Below are 19,349 nucleotides of genomic sequence, written 5' to 3' on the forward strand. Positions count from 1 at the left end.
TGTTATCTTCAGGTATTGCGAATTTCAGCACTTCTCTAATAAAATGCAACCTGTGTGGGACTGGGATGAACACCCCCTTTTGGTCACATGGGGCATGAATCAGCTTGCTCTCACATGGGCTATTTCTGTGTGTGTGTGTGTGTGTGTGTGTGTGTATATATATATATATATATATATAAAATGTTCCTTAGCTCCTTAGCACTTTGGAAAAAATCATTTGTCCCCCAGAAATTAGCTGGTCACAGCACTAAAAGTCAAAATGCTTTTATTTTAGAACATGTCATTTAACAACATGAAAATAGGGCAGGAGAAAACAGAAACAAAAACTCAAGAGTAAGTTTGGTAAGAATTTAAACATTCAACATCTCAGGAACACACATCTTCAAGTCACTGGCAGCTTGCTCTGTTCCAGCAGTTCTCACTCTTCATTAACAAGTGGGCCCTTTTTTATTATTTAATGTTTCCAGAAGCTCACTGTACAGAACATGAATCTGGGAAAGAGAACAGCAAATAGATTTCTTGAGAGGAAAGGAAATGTGGGAAATCTTCCCGGATCCATGGTGATGGCATGAGAGACCTGAGGCACCACTCTGGGAAGAACATACAGTACTCACCTGGGGAAAAGGGATCCCATGACACTACGTCTGTTCACCAGAGATAAGCAGAAGAAGGGAGGAAGTACTTAAAACATAAAAGATCCTTTGCTCTTATGTGATACAAAACCTTTTTCTCTATCAAGCCTCTCCTCGTTAGCTAAGGGCCCAGAAGTCTGCTACTCAGAATAGTTCCTGGGCTTCCCTGGTGGTGCAGTGGTTGAGAGTCCGCCTGCCGATGCAGGGGATGCGGGTTCGTGCCCCGTCCGGGAAGATCCCACATGCCGCGGAGCGGCTGGGCCCGTGAGCCATGGCCGCTGAGCCTGCGTGTCTGGAGGCTGTGCTCCGCAACGGGAGAGGCCACAGCAGTGAGAAGCCCGCGTACCGCAAAAAAAAAAAAGTTCCTGCAGAAAATGTCTTTTTAAACACTCATTGTTTGCACAGAGGCTGGTCCTTCCCTACGTGCACTGGCATTGACAGGGATGCATCTTTCCAGAGCCCACTCTTGGCATTCTTCTTAATTAGATTCCATTTTCTATTCCTAAGTTTGCCTTGTTCACCATTCTTCCTGGTTTTCACTATAAAAAATTACTGTTTATAGTCCCATAACTCTTGCACTTTTGTGGAACCACTGAGAGGAACAATGGTCAAGATCCTTTCCTAGTCAAGGAAGGTAGGGTTGTGTCCTTAACGAGAGCTATGTACAACCTCTCTGTCCCTGAGTCATGCCATCCACCCGTAGCCCTCTCCCTCCTCACCTGAGTTTCATAGCTTCTCTTAAGGGAGCCAAGGTGGTCAAGGAAACGCAGTGCCAGGCCACACCACTTTTCACTAGACGTATACTTGTTGCTGCTGTACATAAATATTCCAATATTCCAGGACTTGATCATCAGCCAGAGAATCTCCATTTCTGGGTAGCCTTCCTGAAATCCAAGAACAGTGGGTTTACAGTTATTACTGTCACAATCACTGTAGCCCTGACTCTATGAGGGCTGCATCCCAGTATTATTAAACAATGGGTGCTCTGCTGACACTGAGGAAGGAGCCCGCGGCCCCCACGAGCAATCCTGTGCTCCTGGAGAGTAGGAGGAGACCACCTTGAAGGTCTGTCAGCTGTAGGATGCTCCATAGCAAGACCTCATGAAGTGACATATACACTAAAAAAGCAATGAAGCCCTCTTGCACTGAGTTCTGTCTTTCTGAAGCAGGAGAAAAACCTGTATCCTGTTTGGGGCTTCCCTTGTTGCTGTCCTCAGTCGATTATCTCCCCAGTACCTATCTCTAATTTTCAGAGAAGGTTGTGAAGCAGCAGTTTTATTGAATCTCTTAATTTCCTTGACCTGAATCAGTCTGTGTTTGGAATAGAAATTATATTAATCTTTATTTTTTGCATATGTATAGAGAGATTTATTTTAAGGAACTGGCTCACACAATGTAGGGGCTGGCAAGTTTGAAATCTGTAGGGTAGGCCAGCAGGCTGTAAAATCAGGTAAGACTTGATGTTGTGATCTTGAGTCTGAAATTTGTAGGGCAGGCCAGCAGGCTGGAAACTCAGGCAGAATTTCTGTTAGAATCTTGAGGCAGAATTCCTTCTCCGGGAAACCTCAGATTCCACTTTGAAGGCAAAAACTGATTATGGAGTGTAATCTGTTTTATTGTACTTCAAGTCAACTGATTACAATTTAAAAATGATCTTTAGTGTTGACAGTATCTACCTTGCTATGAACACAGGGCACATTTCTAAGATGGTCCCTTTGTCTTTTAACATGGCTGATCACAAGATTTTGCAATAGCAAAAAGGATTAGTCTAAGGACCTACTTTTGTCGTTCTTGTATAGGAGATGGACCACAGAGGGAGCACTTGTGTGCTCATTCCATGTTAAAGTCCTTCATCTACACAAGAGGTCTCAGGCCCTTGAAGGGGGATATGTGACAGAAGACCTGGGCAGCAGGTTGTTGAGAGTGTCAATGACATTGTCTCAGCTGTCCTTTCACCCATGTGGATCTATAAAAAATTACTATGCATAAAACACTATGAGAATGAGGGTGCTAAGAGTGACAAGACAAAGCTCTTATCCTAAATGATACATAATGCCTCTGGGGAGACAAGGCATCCACGTATAAAGAGGACCACACCAGGAATGTGATTAAGGGCTAGTCAGAGTGACACAGGCATTAGGTGCTCCAGCTCAGTCAAACAAATGAGCACTGGGCTGGCACAGTCAGAGGTCTAGTCTCTCTGCTTGAAATGCCAGTCCCCCACCCAATCTTTATCCACTTGGTAAACTTCTACCTTTTCTTCAAATTAACAAACAGAGTTAGTTATTCCTTTCTCTCTGTTGCCACAGCAAGCTTTACATTCCTCTAATACAACTTATATCACATTGTTTTGAAACTGTGTATATATATATCTCCTCCAGGCTGAGCTCCTTGAGTACAGGGAATTTTTCTTCTTCATTTTTGTATCCTCAGAGTCCAACACTGTGCCTGACACATAATAAGGGTCCAACAGATATTTGCTGAATGAATGAATGAACAAATGAATTAATATCCAGTTATTAAAATGCTACCTCCTCATTCAGGCTTTGCCTGACTCTCCACAATTTGTTATCTGTACCACTTTGTTCCTATGGCACTTTGTTCACGGCACCTATTGTCTGTCTCCTTCACTAGGCTGGGAGTTCCTTAAAGGCAGAATGTCATCTACCTTTGCGTATTCACAGCCTGACACATGACCGTGTTGTGATTTTAACTGAATGACTTAACAAATGACTGAACAAATAGACATGATCTTAGAGTAGATGAGCAGGATATCTAGCTATAGAGAGGTTATATGAAATGTCCAGAACAGGCAATTCCAGAGAGACAGCAGATTGGTAGTTGCCAGGGGCTGGGGGAGAGGGGAATGGGGAGTGACTGCTAATGGTTATGGGGTTTCTTTTTGGGGTGATGAAAATGTTCTGGATTTGGATACTGGTGATAGTTGCAGAATTTTGTGAATATACTAAAAACCACTGAATTGTATACCTTAAAATTGTGAATTTTATATATGAATTGTATCTCAACTTAAAAAATATATAGAGAGAAAGAGAAGGGCATTCCATGTGGGCAGAACAGAATCAATAAAGACTCAGATTGTGCTTGAGACTAAGCACGTCTCAGGGGAACTAACAGTCATTTGGCCCAAGCAGACAACTGATATAGGGAAATTAATGGGAAACAGGACTGGAAATGTAGGATGGGGCTACCTAAGCACTTCCTAGATGCTTTTCCTTAGAACATTAGTGTCATGAAAAATGTTAACAGATGGTGTATAAAAATAGGGTTCTTTAGTCAAATACATTTTGGAAATGCTGCATTCTATATACAACCTCTTGGAGAGTTTTAATGCACATTAGTTCATTAAAAGTTTTAGGAACTTTTACAGTGAAGAAACCATGTAACTTTGTTTAATCCAGAGTATGTAGATCATTTACTAACATCTTGTGGAATGTAATTTGTGAAACATCGGGCTGGAGTGTTAAGGGTTTTGCATAACAGGCCACAGATTTTGGGACTTATTCTGCTGGCAATGAGAAGTTACTGAAACTTTTTGAGAAGGAAAGTTATATGATGAAACTGGAGTTTTAATAAGATTGAAATGCCAGTGGTGTTTAGAACAGACGTGAGTGTGAGAAAACACATACAGCGAGAACTGTTTAAATGGACTTGTTAAGAGATGAAGAATGAAGTGGATGAGGGTCAGAAATAGTGACAATGGAAATGGAAAGATGTAAGAAACACTCTAAAGGAAGAATCAGTAGAACTTGGTAACTGATTTGATATGGGGAATGGAAGATAGGTCAATTAAAAATGGCTCTGAAGTACATAGTTTGAATGGCTGAGAGAATGCTGATACCACTGAAAGAAGAAATTGGAAGGAAATGTTTCTGGGGATAAAGGATCAAAATAATGTTAACTTCTATTTTAATCATGTTGAGATTGAGGTAACTTTGGCGATATCATGTGGGCTGTTGCAGATATGGACTGGAACTCAGGTAATAGTTGAAAAATATCAATCCACTTAAAGGACAGAGTATGGAATATGGAGAAGGAAAGAGTAGAGAATATTGGAAATGTTCATAGTTGGGTGGCAAGAGGGAAAAGATAAAACAGAAGAGTGATGAGAACATAAAGGACAAAAGAAAAGACAATTTCAATAAGGAGGCAGTGGTCAATAATGAAGGCCAGGGTAAAGAAAGAGGCCATCAAATTTGTCTAGGAGGTGGTAATTAGTGGAGTACTGTGTGGCTAGCAGTACAGAGAGTGACGGAAAGAGTGGCTCAAGATGAGGACAGACAGGTACGCAGGACCTTGTAGGCCATGTTTAGGATTTTGGTTTTTAAGAGCAATGAGAAACTACTGAAGAAGATTAAGCAAGGTCACATATATTCTAAAATTTAAAAGATCACTCTGGTTGCTGGATGGAGAAATGAAGAAAGCAAGAGATGCAAGAAGACCAGCTAAAAGGTTCCTGCAGTAGCTGAGGTAAGAGATGATAACCTGAACTAGGTTGGTGATGGTGGAAGATGGGGAAAAGTAAATGAATATACGATATTTAGGAGGCAGAACTGACAGGACTTAGTGATAGATTAGAAATGGGAGTGAGGGAGGAATTGAGGATGACTCCGAGATGTTTGGCTTGGGCAACTGGAGGAATGATGGTGCCATTCAATGAGTTAGGGAACTGGAGGAGTTTTATTTTCATTTGCGTTAGCTACTCTCATGTCCAGCACTGCTCAGGAGAATCACTCATCTTCAACGAAGAAATGCAACCGTGCAGCTACTCACCCCAGTGCAACATAGGCTTGCCTGTAGTAACATACAAATCAATGCCAACAAGTAGAGATGTTTGCGCTTATGATTTTCTGGGGCTCATATTTGAAGCCAGTTTTCTCTGCCTTCAACATCTTAATAAACATGGCAGTCATATAACAGTCTAACAAAACTGTACGTGTTTTGGAACACAAATGCTGTCTTTTTAGGCTCTCTTCAGGGTTACTGAAGTGAATATTGTGTACATCAGCTTTACTGAGATATAATTCACATACCATACAATTTACCTACTTAAAAGTGTACAGGGCTTCCCTGGTGGCGCAGTGGTTGAGAGTCTGCCTGCCAATGCAGGGGATGCAGGTTTGAGCCCTGGTAAGGGAGGATCCCACATGCCGCGGAGCAACTATGCCCGTGAGCCACAACTACTGAGCCTGCGCGTCTGGAGCCTGTGCTCTGCAACAGGAGAGGCTGCGATAGTGAGAGGCCCGTGCACCGCGATGAAGAGCGGCCCCTGCTTGCCACAACTAGAGAAAGCCCTTGCACAGAAACAAAGACCCAACACAGCCAAAAATAAATATAAATAAATAAATAAATTTGAAAAAAAAAAGCATCCAAACCATGAAAGTTGCTAAAAAAAAAAAAAAAAGTGTACAATTCAATGGCTTTTAGTACATTCACAGAGTTCTGCCACTGTCACCACAGTCAATTGTAGAATATTTTCATCCCCCTAAAAGGAAACCCCCATGCCCATTTGCAGTCACTCCCCATCTCCCCAAATAACCCCCATCTCTGTCTTTTATAGATTGGCCTATTCTGGACATTTCAGATAAATGTCCAGAGTCACACAGTATGTAGTCCTTTATGACCGGAATCTTTCACTTAGCATAATGTTTTCAAGGTCCATCCATGTTGTAGCATGTGTCAATACTTCATTCTTTGTTATGGCCAATTAATATTCCACTGTATGGAAATACCACGTTTTGTTTATCCATTCATCAGTTGATAGACATCTGGGTTGCTCCCACTTTGGGCTGCTATGAACATCTGTGTACAAGTCTTTGTTTGGCATTTGTTTTCATTTCTTATGGGTATATACCTAGACGTGAAATTGCTGGGTCATATGGTAACTTCACGTTTAACTTTCTAAGGAACTTAGCCAGACTGTTTTCCAAAGCAGCTGTACCACTGTACAGTAACATGGTGTATGAGGGCACCAATTTCTCCACATCCTTGTCAATACTTGTTATTATCTGTCTTTTTCACTACAGTCATCTTAGTGGGTGCCAAGTGGTAGATCACTGTGTTTCGATTTGCCTATCTCTGATGACTAATGATGTCAAGAATCTTTCCATATGCTTACTGGTCATTTGAATATTTTCTTTGGAGAACTGTCTACTCAGATCTTTGCCCGTTAAAAAAAATTAGTTGTCTTTATATTATCAAGTTGTAAGAGCTCTTTATAGATTCTAAGTACAAGTTCTTTAACAAATATATGATTTCCAACATTTACTGCCATTCTGTGGGTTATCTTTTCACTTCTTTGTTGGTCCTTCACAGAAAAGTTTTAATTTTGCTGATATCTAATTAATTGATTTTTTATTTTATTGCTTGTGCTCTTGGTGTCATATCTAAGAAAACACTGTCTAACCCAAGGTTACAAAGATTTAAGCCTATACTTCTAAAAGTCTTCTTATTTTAGCTTATGTATAATTATAGTTTTATAATTTTAGCTTTCATTTAGGTCTTTGATCCATTTCGAGATAGGGGTCCAAACTTCATTCTTTTCCATGTGGCTACACACTTGTCCCAGAACCATTGTTAGAAAGACTACATTTTCACATTGAATAGTCTTCACAATCTGGTCAAAAATCAACTGACCATAAAGGTGAGGGTTTGTTTCCGGACTCTTAATTCTATTTCACTGATCTCTATGTCTATCCTTATGTCAGTACCACACTGTCTTGATTACTATAGCTTTGTGGTAAGTTTTTTTTTTTTTTTTTTTTTGGCGGTACACGGGCCTCTCACTGCCGCGGCCTCCCCTGTTGCGGAGCGCAGGCTCCAGACGCGGAGGCCCAGCAGCCATGGCTCACGGGCCCAGCCGCTCCGCAGCATGTGGGATCCTCCCGGACTGGGGCACGAACCCTGTCCCCTGCATCGGCAGGCAGACTCCAAACCACCACACCACCAGGGAAGCCCTGTGGTAAGTTTTGAAATAGACAATGCAACAATAAAAGTTTTAATTACTTCATATAATTTTATGTGTTTCAAAGAAGCTAAGAGAAGTAAAGAATGAAAGTATATATTTATAATTTGTTATATTAACTTTCTTTCTTTCTTTTTTTTTTTTTTTGCAGTACGCGGGCCTCTCACCGTTGTGGCCTCTCCCGTTGCGGAGCACAGGCTCCGGACGCGCAGGCCCAGCAGCCATGGCTCACGGGCCCAGCTGCTCTGCGGCATGTAGGATCCTCCCGGACCAGGGCATGAACCCGTGTCCCCTGCATTGGCAGGCGGACTCTCAACCACTGCGCCACCAGGGAAGCCCCTATATTAACTTTCTTATTTACCATTTCTGGTTCTTTTCGTTTCTCCCCATGGCTCAGAGTTATTCTCTAGTGTCATTCCTTATTCCCAAACTGGCTCCCACCTTCCTTCTTTGTGCTGTTATTTTTATATTACATTTTATACGATAAAAGCCCAACAAACAATTGTATGTTTTATACATTTGCTTTTTAAATAATACAAGAGAAGAAAGGAAAAGAAGTATGCATTTATACTGTTGTATAATTACCTAATTATCAATGCTTTTTGTTTCACTTGCTATCAACCTAAAGAACTTCCTTTAGTATTTCTTGCAGGCAGGTCAGCTAGCAAGAAATTCTCAGTTTTTCTTTATTTGTTAATATCTTCATTTTTGTGAGATAATTTTGCTGATTATAGGATTCCTGGTTAGCTGTTACTTTTTTCCTATCATTCTGAATATGCCACTGCCTTCTGGTCCCCACTGTTTCTGGTGAGAAGTCAACAGTCACTCTCTTTGGGGTTCCTTTTTTTTGTAACCATTTTTAAAAATTGAAGTGTAGTTAATTTACAATGTTGTGTTAGTTTCAGATGTACAGCAAAGTGATTCAGATTCTTTTACATTATAAGTTATTACAAGATATTGAATACAGTAAGTCCCCTACATACGAATGAGTTCCATTCCGAGAGTGTGTTCCTAAGTCCAACAAAGTTAACCTAGGTACTCAACTAACACAATCAGCTACATAGTACTGTACTATTATAGGTTTATAATACTTTTCACACAAAATAATACATAAAAAACAAACAAAATAAAGAAAACATTTTTAATCTTACAGTACAGTACCTTGAAAAGTACAGCAGTACAGTACAACAGCTGGCATACAGGGATTGGCATCGAGTGAACAGGCAAGAAGAGTTACCGACTGGAGGAGGGAGAGGAGGTGGGAGACGGCAGAGCTGAAGGATCATCAGCAGTAGGAGACGGAGGGCAAGCTGCAATTTCACTCACGCCTTACATGATTGGACATGCAAATCCACATTTGCATCTTTGAAAGTTTGCAACTTGGAGGTTTGTAAGTAGGGGACTTACTGTATAGTTCCCTGTGCTATATAGCAGGTCCTTGTTTATCTATTTCATACCTAGTAGTGTGTATTTGTTAATCCCAAGCTCCTAATTTATCTCCCCCCATCCTCCGCTATCCACTTTGGTAACCATAAGTTTGTTTTCTAGGTCTGTGAGTCTATCTCTGTTTTGTAAATAAGTTCATTTGTATCATTTTTTTAGATTCTACATATAAGTGATAACATTTGTCTTTCTCTATCTGACTTACTTCACTTAATATGATAATCTCTAGGTCCATCCATGTTGCTGCAAATGGCATTATTTCATTTTTTCTTATAGCTGAGTAATATTCCACTGAGTGTGTATATGTATGCAAATATATCACACACACACACACACACACACACACACACACACCATATCTTCTTTATCCATTCATCTGTTGTTGAACATTTGGGTTGCTTCCATTTCTTGGCTATTGTAAATAGTGCTGCTATGAATACTGGGGTGCATGTATCTTTTAAAATTAGATTTTTCTCCAGATATATGCCTGGGAGTACGATTGGTGGATGATATGGTAACTCTTAGTTTTTTAAGGAACCCCCATACTGTTTTCCACAGTGGCTGCACCAATGTACATTCCCACCAACAGTGTAGGAGGATTCCATTTTCTCCATAGCCTCTCCTGTATTTATTATTTGTAGACTTTTTAATGATGGCCATTCTGACTGCTGTGAGTTGATACCCTGTTGCAGTTTTGATTTGAACTTTTTCCAATATTTAGTGATGTTGAGCATCTTTTCTTTTTTTTTTTGCTTAATAAATATTTTGAATGATTTAATGCATGAATATGGAGGAATGAATATACAAGAAAGTAAACATGACATTTTAGTAAAGAAAAACGTGAAGAGACTGAAAAGAAAAACACACTAAAATAGCTATAAGTAGAATATACTACCCTACTGAAAGACAATGATTTTTATATTAATAAAAAAAAGTTCACATCTGTTGTTTCCAAGACATGGCTCTTCAGACAAAATTGGAAAAGTAGTGCTATCCCATGCCATGAAAATCAACAAAAAAGAGAAAACATTAACTGGGAGAAAAGAATGTTACCTTTTTTCTTTTTCTTTTTATACAGCAGGTTCTCATTACTCATCAATTTTATACTCATCAGAGTATACAAGTCAATCCCAATCTCCCAATTCATCACACCACCACCCCCAAGCCCCCACGGCTTTCCCCCCTTGGTGTCCATACGTTTGTTCTCTACATCTGTGTCTCAATTTCTGCCCTGAAAACCAGTTCATCTGTACCATTATTCTAGGTTCCACATATATGCGTTAATATACGGTATTTGTTTTCCTCTTTCTGACTTACTTCACTCTGTATGACAGTCTCTAGATCCATCCACGTCTCAAAAAATGACCCAATTTCGTTCCTTTTTATGGCTGAGTAATATTCCATTGTATATATGTACCACATCTTCCTTATCCATTCGTCTGAGGATGGGCATTTAGGTTGCTTCATGAACTGGCTATTGTAAATAGTGCTGCAATGAACAGTGGGGTGCATGTGTCTTTTTGAATTGTGGTTTTCTCTGAGTATATGCCCAGTAGTGGGATTGCTGGATCATATGGTATTTCTATTTTTAGTTTTGTAAGGAACCTCCATACTGTTCTCCATAGTGGCTGTATCAGTTTACATTCCCACCAACAGTGCAAGAGGGTTCCCTTTTCTCCACACCCTCTTCAGCATTTGTTGTTTGTAGATTTTCTAATGAAGCCCATTCTAACTGGTGTGAGGTGATACCTCATTGCAGGTTTGATTTGCATTTCTCTAATAATTAGTGATGTTGAGCAACTTTTCATGTGCTTCTTGGGCATCTGTATGTCTTGGAGAAATGTCTATTTAGGTCTTCGGCCCATTTTTGGATTGGGTTGTTTGTTTTTTTAATATCAAGCTGCATGAGCTGTTTATATATTTTGGAGATTAATCCTTTGTACATTGATTCGTTTGCAAATATTTTCTCCCCTTCTGATGGTTGTCTTTTCGTCTTGTTTATGGTTTCCTTGGCTGTGCAAAAGCTTTTAAGTTTCATTAGGACCCATTTGTTTATTTTTGTTTTTATTTCCATTACTCTAGGAGGTGGGTCAAAAAAGATCTTGCTGTGATTTATGTCATGGAGTGTTCTGCCTACGTTTTCCTCTAAGAGTTTTATAGAGTCTGGTCTTACATTTAGGTCTCTAATCCATTTTGAGTTTATTTTTGTGTATGGTGTTAGGGAGTATTCTATTTTCATTCTTTTACATGTAGCTGCCCAGTTTTCCCAGCACCACTTACTGAAGAGACTGTCTTTTCTCCATTGTATATCCTTGCCTCCTTTGTCAAAGATTAGTTGACCATAGGAGCGTGGGTTTATCACTGGGCTTTCTATCCTGTTCCATTGATCTGTATTTCTGTTTTTATGGCAGTACCATATTGTCTTTTGATTACTGTGGCTTTGTAGTATACTCTGAAGTCAGGGAGTCTGATTCCTCCAGCTCCAGTTTTTTTCCCTCAAGACTTTTTTGGCTATTTGGGGTCTTCTGTGTTACCATACAAATTGTGAAATTTTTTGTTCTAGTTCTGTGAGAAATGCCAGTGGTAGTTTGATAGGGATTGCACTGAATCTGTAGATTGCTTTGGGTAGTATAGTCATTTTCACAATATTGATTCTTCCAATCGAAGAACATGGTATATCTCTCCATCTGTTGGTATCGTCTTTAATTTCTTTCAACAGTGTCTTACAGTTTTCTGCATACAGGTCTTTTGTCTCCCTAGGTAGGTTCATTCCTAGGTATATTATTCTTTTTGTTGCAATGGTAAATGGGAGTGTTTCCTTAATTTCTCTTTCAGATATTTCATCATTAGTGTATAGGAATGCAAAAGATTTCTGTGCATTAATTTTGTATCCTGCAACTTCACCAAATTCATTGATTAACTCTAGTCGTTTTCTGGTGGCATCTTTAGGATTCTCTAAGTATAGTATCATGTCATCTACAAACAGTGACAGTTTCACTACTTCTTTTCCAATTTGTATTCATTTTTTTTCTTCTCTGATTGCAGAGGCTAGGACTTCCAAAACTATGTTGAATAATAGCGATGAGAGTGGACATCCTTGTCTTGTTCCTGAGCTTAGAGGAATGGTTTCAGTTTTTCACCACTGAGAATGATGTTTGCTGTGGGTTTGTCGTATATGGCCTTTATTATGTTGAGGTAGGTTCCCTCTATGCCCACTTTGTGGAGAGTTTTTATCACAAATGAGTGCTGAATTTCATCCAAAGCTTTTTCTGCATCTACTGAGATGATCATATGGTTTTTATTCTTCAGTTTGTTAATATGGTGTATCACACTGATTGCTTTGCATACACTGAAGAATCCTTGCATCCCTGGGATAAATCGCACTTGATCATGGTGTATGATCCTTTCAATATGTTGTTGGATTCTGTTTGCTAGTATTTTGTTGAGGTTTTTTGAATCTATATTAATCAGTGATATTGGACTGTAATTTTATTTTTTAGTAGTATTTTTGTATGGTTTTGGTATCAGGGTGATTGTGGCCTCATAGAAGGACTTTGGGAGTGTTCCTTCCTCTGCAATTGTTTGGAAGAGTTCGAGAAGGAAGGGTGTTAGCTCTTCTCTAAATGTTTGACAGAATTCGCCTGTGAAGCCATCTGGTCTTGGACTTTTGTTTGTTGGAAGATTTTTTTTTTTTTTGCGGTACGCGGGCCTCTCACTGTTGAGGCCTCTCCCATTGCGGAGCACAGGCTCCGGACGCGCAGGCTCAGTGGCCATGGCTCACAGGCCTAGCCGCTCTGTGGCATGTGGGATCTTTTCAGACTGGTGCACGAACCTGTGTCCCCTGCATCGGCAGGCGGACTCTCAAACACTGCACCACCAGGGAAGCCCTGTTGGAAGATTTTTAATCACAGTTTCAATTTCATTACTTGTGATTGGTCTGTTCATATTTTCTATTTCTTCCTGTTTCAGTCTCAGCAGGTTGTGCATTTCTAAGAATTTGTCCATTTCTTCCAGGTTGTCCATCTTATTGGCATAGAGTTGCTTGTAGTAGTCTCTTAGGATGCTTTGTATTTCTGCGGTGTCTGTTGTAACTTCTCCTTCTTCATTTCTAATTTTATTGATTTGAGTCCTCTCCCTCTTTTTCTTGATGAGTCTGGCTAATGGTTTATCAATTTTGTTTATCTTCCCAAAGAATCAGCTTTTAGTTTTATTGATGTTTGCTATTGTTCTCTTTGTTTCTATGTCATTTATTTCTGCTCTGATCTTTATGATTTCTTTCCTTCTGCTAACTTTGGGTTTTCTTTGTTCTTCCTTCTCTAGTTCCTTTAGGTGTAAGGTTAGATTATTTATTTGAGATTTTTCTTGTTTCTTGAGGTAGGCTTGTATAGCTATAAACTTCCCTCTTAGAACTGCTTTTGCTGCATCCCATAGATTTTGGATTGTCGTCTATTCATTGTCATTTGTCTCTAAGTATTTCTTGATTTCCTCTTTGATTTCTTCAGTGATCTCTTGGTTATTTAGTAAAGTAGTGTTTAGCCTCCATGTGTTTGTGTTTTTTACGTTTTTTCCCCCTATAATTCATTTCTAATCTCATAGCGCTGTGGTCAGAAAAGATGCTTGATATGATTTCAATTTTCTTAAAATTACTGAGGCTTGATTTGTGACCCAAGATGTGATCTATCCTGGAGAATGTTCCGTGCACACTTGAGAAGAAATTGTAATCTGCTGTTTTTGGATGGAGTGTCATATAAATATCAATTAAATCTATCTGGTCTATCGTGTCATTTAAAGCTTGTGTTTCCTTATTTATTTTCATTTTGGATGATCTGTCCATTGGTGTAAGTGAGGTGTTAAAGTCCACCACTATTACTGTGTTTCTGCCAATTTCCTCTTTTACAGCTGTTAGCAGTTGCCTTATGTATTGAGGTGCTCCTATGTTGGGTGCATATATATTAATAACTGTTATATCTTTTTCTCGGATTGATCCCTTGATCATTATGTAGTGTCCTTCCTTGTCTCTTGTAATATTCTTTATTTTAAAGTCTATTTTATCTGATATGAGTATTGCTACTCCAGCTTTCTTTTAATTTCCATTTGCATGGAATATCTTTTTCCACCCCCTCACTTTCAGTCTGTATGTGTCCCTAGGTCTGAAGTGGGTCTCTTGTAGACAGCATATATATGGGCCTTATTTTTGTATACATTCAGCAAGCCTGTGTCTTTTGAAGTATTTAATCCATTCACATTTAACGTAACTAACGATATGTATGTTCCTATGACCATTTTCTTAATTGTTTTGGGTTTGTGTTTGTAGGTCCTTTTCTTCTCTTGTGTTTCCCACTTAGAGAAGTTCCTTTAGCTTTTGTTGTAGAGCTGGTTTGGTGGTGCTGAATTCCCTTAGCTTTTGCTTGTCTGTAAAGCTTTTGATTTCTCCATAGAATCTGAATGAGATCCTTGCCAGGTAGAGTAATCTTGGTTGTAGGTTCTTCCCTTTCATCACTTTAAGTATATCATGCCACTCCTGGCTCGTAGAGTTTCTGCTGAGAAATCAGCTGTTAACCTTATGGGAGTTCCCTTGTATGTTATTTGTCGTTTTTCCCTTGCTGCTTTCAATAATTTTTCTTTGTCTTTAATTTTTGACAGTTTGATTACCATGTGTCTCGGCATGTTTCTCCTTGGGTTTATCCTGTATGGGACTTGCTGCACTTCCTGGACTTGCGTGGCTATTTCCTTTCCCATGTTAGGGAAGTTTTGACTATAATCTCTTCAAATATTTTCTTTGATCCTTTCTCTCTCCCTTCTCCTTCTGGGAACCCTATAATGCAAATGTTGTTGCGTTTAATGTTGTCCCAGAGGTCTGTTAGGCTGTCTTAATTTCTTTTCATTCTCTTTTCTTTACTCTGTTCTGCAGCACTGAATTCCACCATTCTGTCTTCCAGGTCACTTATCCGTTCTTCTGCCTCAGTTATTCTGCTATGGATTCCTTCTAGTGTAGTTTTCATTTCAGTTATTGTATTGTTCATCTCTGTTTGTTCTTTACTTCTTCTAGGTCTTTGTTAAACATTTCTTGCATCTTCTCAATCTTTGCCTCCATTCTTTTTCTGAGGTCCTGGATCATCTTCACTATCTGAATTCTTTTTCTGGAAGGTTGCCTATCTCCACTTCATTTAGTTGTTTTTCTGGGGTTTTATCTTCTTCCTTCATCTGGTACATAGCCCTCTGCCTTTTCATCTTGTCTATCTTTCTGTGAATGTGGTTTTTGTTCCACAGGCTGCAGGATTGTAGTTCTTATTTTTCTGCTGTCTGTCCTCTGATGCATGAGGCTATCTAAGAGGCTTGTGCAGGTTTCCTGATGGGAGGGACTGGTGGTGGGTAGATCTGGGTGCTGCTTTGGTGGGAAGAGCTCAGTAAAACTTTAATCCACTTGACTGCTGATGGGTGGGGCTGGGTTCCTTCCCTGTTGGTTCTTTGGCCTTAGGTGACCCAACACTGGAGCCTACCTGGGCTCTTTGGTGGGGCTAATGGCAGACTCTGGGAGGGCTCACTCCAAGGAGTACTTCCCAGAACTTCTGCTGCCAGTGTCCCCATCCCCACGGTGAGCCACAGCCACCACCCGCCTCTGCAGGAGACCCTCCAACACTAGCAGGTAGGTCTGCTTCAGTCTCCCCTGGGGTCACTGCTCCTTCCCCTGGGCCCCTATGCACTCACTACTTTGTGTATGCCCTCCAAGAGTGGAGTCTCTGTTTCCCCCAGTCCTGTCAAAGTCCTGCCATCAAATCCCACTAGCCTCCAAAGTCTGATCCTCTAGGAATTCCTCCTCCCGCTGCCGGACCCCCAGGTTGGGAAGCCTGACATGGGGCTCAGAACCTTCACTCCAGTGGGTGGACTTCTGTGGTGTAAGTGTTCTCCAGTCTGTGAGTCACCCACCCAGCAGTTATGGGATTTGATTTTACTGTGATTGCACCCCTCCTACCATCTCATTGTGGCTTCTCCTTTGTCTTTGGATGTGGGGTATCTTATTTGGTGAGTTCCAGTGTCTTCCTGTCAATGACTGTCCAGCAGCTAGTTGTGATTCTGGTGTTCTCACAAGAGGGAGTGAAAGCATGTCCTTCTACTCCGCCATCTTGGTTCAGCAAAGAATGTTATCTGCTAGTGTTGGAGCATCTTTTCATGTGCCTAATGGCCATCTGTATGTCTTCTTTGGAGAAATGTCTATTTAGATCTTCTGCCCATTTCTTGATTGAGTTGTCTGGGTTTTTTGATATTAAACTATATGAGCTGTTTGTATATTTTGGAAATTAATCCCTTTTTGGTAACATGGTTTGCAAATATTTTCTCCCATTCGGTAGGTTGTCTTTTCATTTTGTTTTATGGTTTCCTTTGCTGTGCAAAAGCTTTTAAGTTTGATTAGGTCCCATTTGTTTACTTTTTCTTTTCTTTCCATTACTCTAGGAGAGTGATCCAAGAAAATATTACTGTGGTTTATGTCAAAGAGTGTTCTGCCTATGTTTTCCTCTAGGAGTTTTATAGCATCCAGTCTTACATTTAGGTCTTTAATCCATTTTGTGTATGGTGTTAAAGAATGTTCTAATTTCATTCCTTTACATGTAGCTGTCCAGTTTTTCCAGCACCACTTATTGAAGAGACTATTTTTTCTCCATTGTGTATCGTTGCCTCCTTTGTCACAGATTAACTGACCATAAGTGCGTGCGTTTATTTCTGGGCTTCCTATCCTGTTCCACTGATCTATATGTCTGTTTTTCTATCCTGTTCCATTGATCTATGTCTGTTTTAACAGTACCATACTCTTTTGATGACTGTAGCTTTGTAGTATAGTCTGACATCAGCAAGCACGATTCTTCCAGCTCTGTTCTTCTTTCTCAAGACTGTTTTGGCTATTTGGGGTCTTTTGTGTTTCTGTACAAATTAAATTTTTTTTGTTCTAGTTCTGTGAAAAATGCCATAGGTAACTTGAGAGGGATTGCACTGAATCTGCAGATTGCCTTGGGTAGTAAGGTCATTTTAACAATATTGATTCTTCCAATCCTAGAACATGGTCTATCTTTCCATCTGTTTGTGTGGTCTTCAATTTTTTTTCATGAGCACTTTCTAGTTTTTGGAGTACAGATCTTTTGCCTCCTTAGGTAGGTTTATTCCTAGGGATTTTAATGTTTTTGATGTGACGGTAAATGGGATTGATTCCTTAATTTCTCTTTTTGATAGTTCTTTTTTAGTGTATAGAAATGCAACAGATTTCTGTATATTAATTTTCTATCCAGCGACTTTACCAGATTCATTGATGAGCTATAGTAGTTTTCTGGTAGTGTCTTTAGGATTTTCTATGTATAGTATCATGTCATCTGCAAACAGTGATGGTTTTACTTCTTCTTTTCCAATTTGGATTCCTTTTATTTCTTTTTTTTCTCTGATTGCTCTGGATAGGACTTCCAAAACTATGTTGAATGAAAGTGGTGAGAGTGGGCATCCTTGTCTTGTTCCTGATCTTAGAGGAAATGCTTTCAGCTTTTCACCATTGAGTATGTTGTTAGCCGTAGGTTTGTTGTATATGGCCTTTATTATGTTAAGGTATGTTCTCTCTGTGCCCACTTTCTGAAGAGTTTTTTTTAATCATAAATGGATGTTGAATTTTATCAAGCTTTTTCTGCATCTATTAAGATGATCATATGGTTTTTCTTCTTCAATTTGTTAATGTGGTGTATCACATTGATTGATTTGGGGATTATGAAAAACCTTTGCATCCCTGGGATAAATCCTACTTGCTCACGGTGTATGATCCTTTTAATATAAAGTTGCATTTGGTTTGCTAGTTTCTTTAAATTTTTAAATTTTATTTATTTTTTATACAGCAGGTCCTTATTAGTCATCAATTTTATACACATCAGCATATACATGTCAATCCCAATCACCCAATTCATCACACCACCAAGTTTGCTAGTATTTTGTTGAGGATTTTTGCACCTATGTTCATCAGTGATATTGGCCTACAATTTTCTTTTTTGTAATATCTTTGTCTGGTTTTGGTATCAGGGTAATGGCAGCCTCATATAATGAATTTGGAAGTGTTCCTTCCTCTGCAGTTTTTTGGAATAGTTTCAGAAGGATAGGTGTTAACTCTTCTCTAAATGTTTAGTGGAATTCACCTGTGAAGCCACCTGGTCCTGGAGTTTTGTTTATTGGGAGTTTTTAAATTACTGATTCGATTTCAGTACTGATAATTGGGGTTCCTTTCTAAGTGATAAATCATTTTTTCTCACTCCTTTCAGATATTCTCTTTGTAGTTGGCTTTCAGTATTTTTAGTATTATGTTTCTGTGTGTGGATCACTTTGTGTATTTGATTTGAAGTTCGCTGACCTTCTTGGATGTGTAGATTAATATTTTTTGTCAAATTTGGGAAGCTTTCAGCCATTATTTCTTTGAATATTTTTTCCTGTTCTTCTCTCTCCCATTCTTGATACTCCCATTATGTGTATGTTGGTGTATTTAATGATGTTCCACTTTTCTTTGAGGCATTTTTAAAATTCTTTTTTCTCCCTTATCTTCAGATTGCATAATCTATCAATCTATCTTCAAATTTGGTGATTTGAAACAGCTGGGTTCTGCAAGTTAAAATCTACTGTTCAGCCCCTCTAGTGAATTTTTAATTTCACTGATTGTAGTTTACACTTCCAGATTTTTCATATAATTCTTGAAAACAATATTCTATGTCTTTATTGATATTCTCTATTTGTTAAGACATTGTTATCACACCTTCCTTTATTTCTTTTAGCTTCATTTAGTTCTGTGAACATATTTGTAATGGTTACTTTGACATCTTTGTTAAGTCTGATATCTGGGTCATGTCACAGAGTTAGTGTTACTTGCTTTTTTTCCTGTGTATGGGTCACACTTTCTTGTTTCTTTGTATGTCTCATATTTTTTTTTGAAAACTGAGTATTTTATGTAATATATTAGAAACATTTTAGGTGGCAACTCTAGAGACTGATTCCCCCAACCCTGGGGCTTGTTTTTGTTGTTGTTTGTGTATTTGTTTGTGTAGTAACTCTACTGGACTATTTTAGGAAAGTCTAGTTTCCTCACATGTGAAGCTTCTTATGTTGCTTCTCAGAGGACACAGACTTGGTTACATGCAGTAGTCACCATGGGCTGACAGTGTTGAGTAGGGCTCTCTTTAACTTTCTCTTTCTCTGATGTCTCTATTAAGCTGGCTGACTGCTGGTATCACATCCAGCTGTTATGCTCCTCTAATTGCATGATGATTGCTCTATTGTTT

General features: G+C 39.2%; 1 protein-coding gene across 1 annotated transcript in view; it reads right to left on the bottom strand.

Moving 5' to 3' along the window:
• Nucleotides 1-267: 267 nt before the first annotated feature.
• Nucleotides 268-19,349, bottom strand: part of TEX11 (testis expressed 11) — a 345,588-nt gene continuing 326,506 nt past the window's right edge. The window contains exons 29-30 of the mRNA XM_033849819.2: nt 1,352-1,516; nt 268-491 (exon numbers count right to left, since the gene is read on the bottom strand). Of these exons, the coding sequence (XP_033705710.1) occupies nt 429-491; nt 1,352-1,516 (228 nt within the window). The 3' untranslated portion in view covers nt 268-428. The remainder of the gene's footprint in view (nt 492-1,351; nt 1,517-19,349) is intronic.

This window comes from Tursiops truncatus, chromosome X (assembly GCF_011762595.2).
Source record: "Tursiops truncatus isolate mTurTru1 chromosome X, mTurTru1.mat.Y, whole genome shotgun sequence".
NCBI classification, from domain to species: Eukaryota; Metazoa; Chordata; class Mammalia; order Artiodactyla; family Delphinidae; genus Tursiops; species Tursiops truncatus.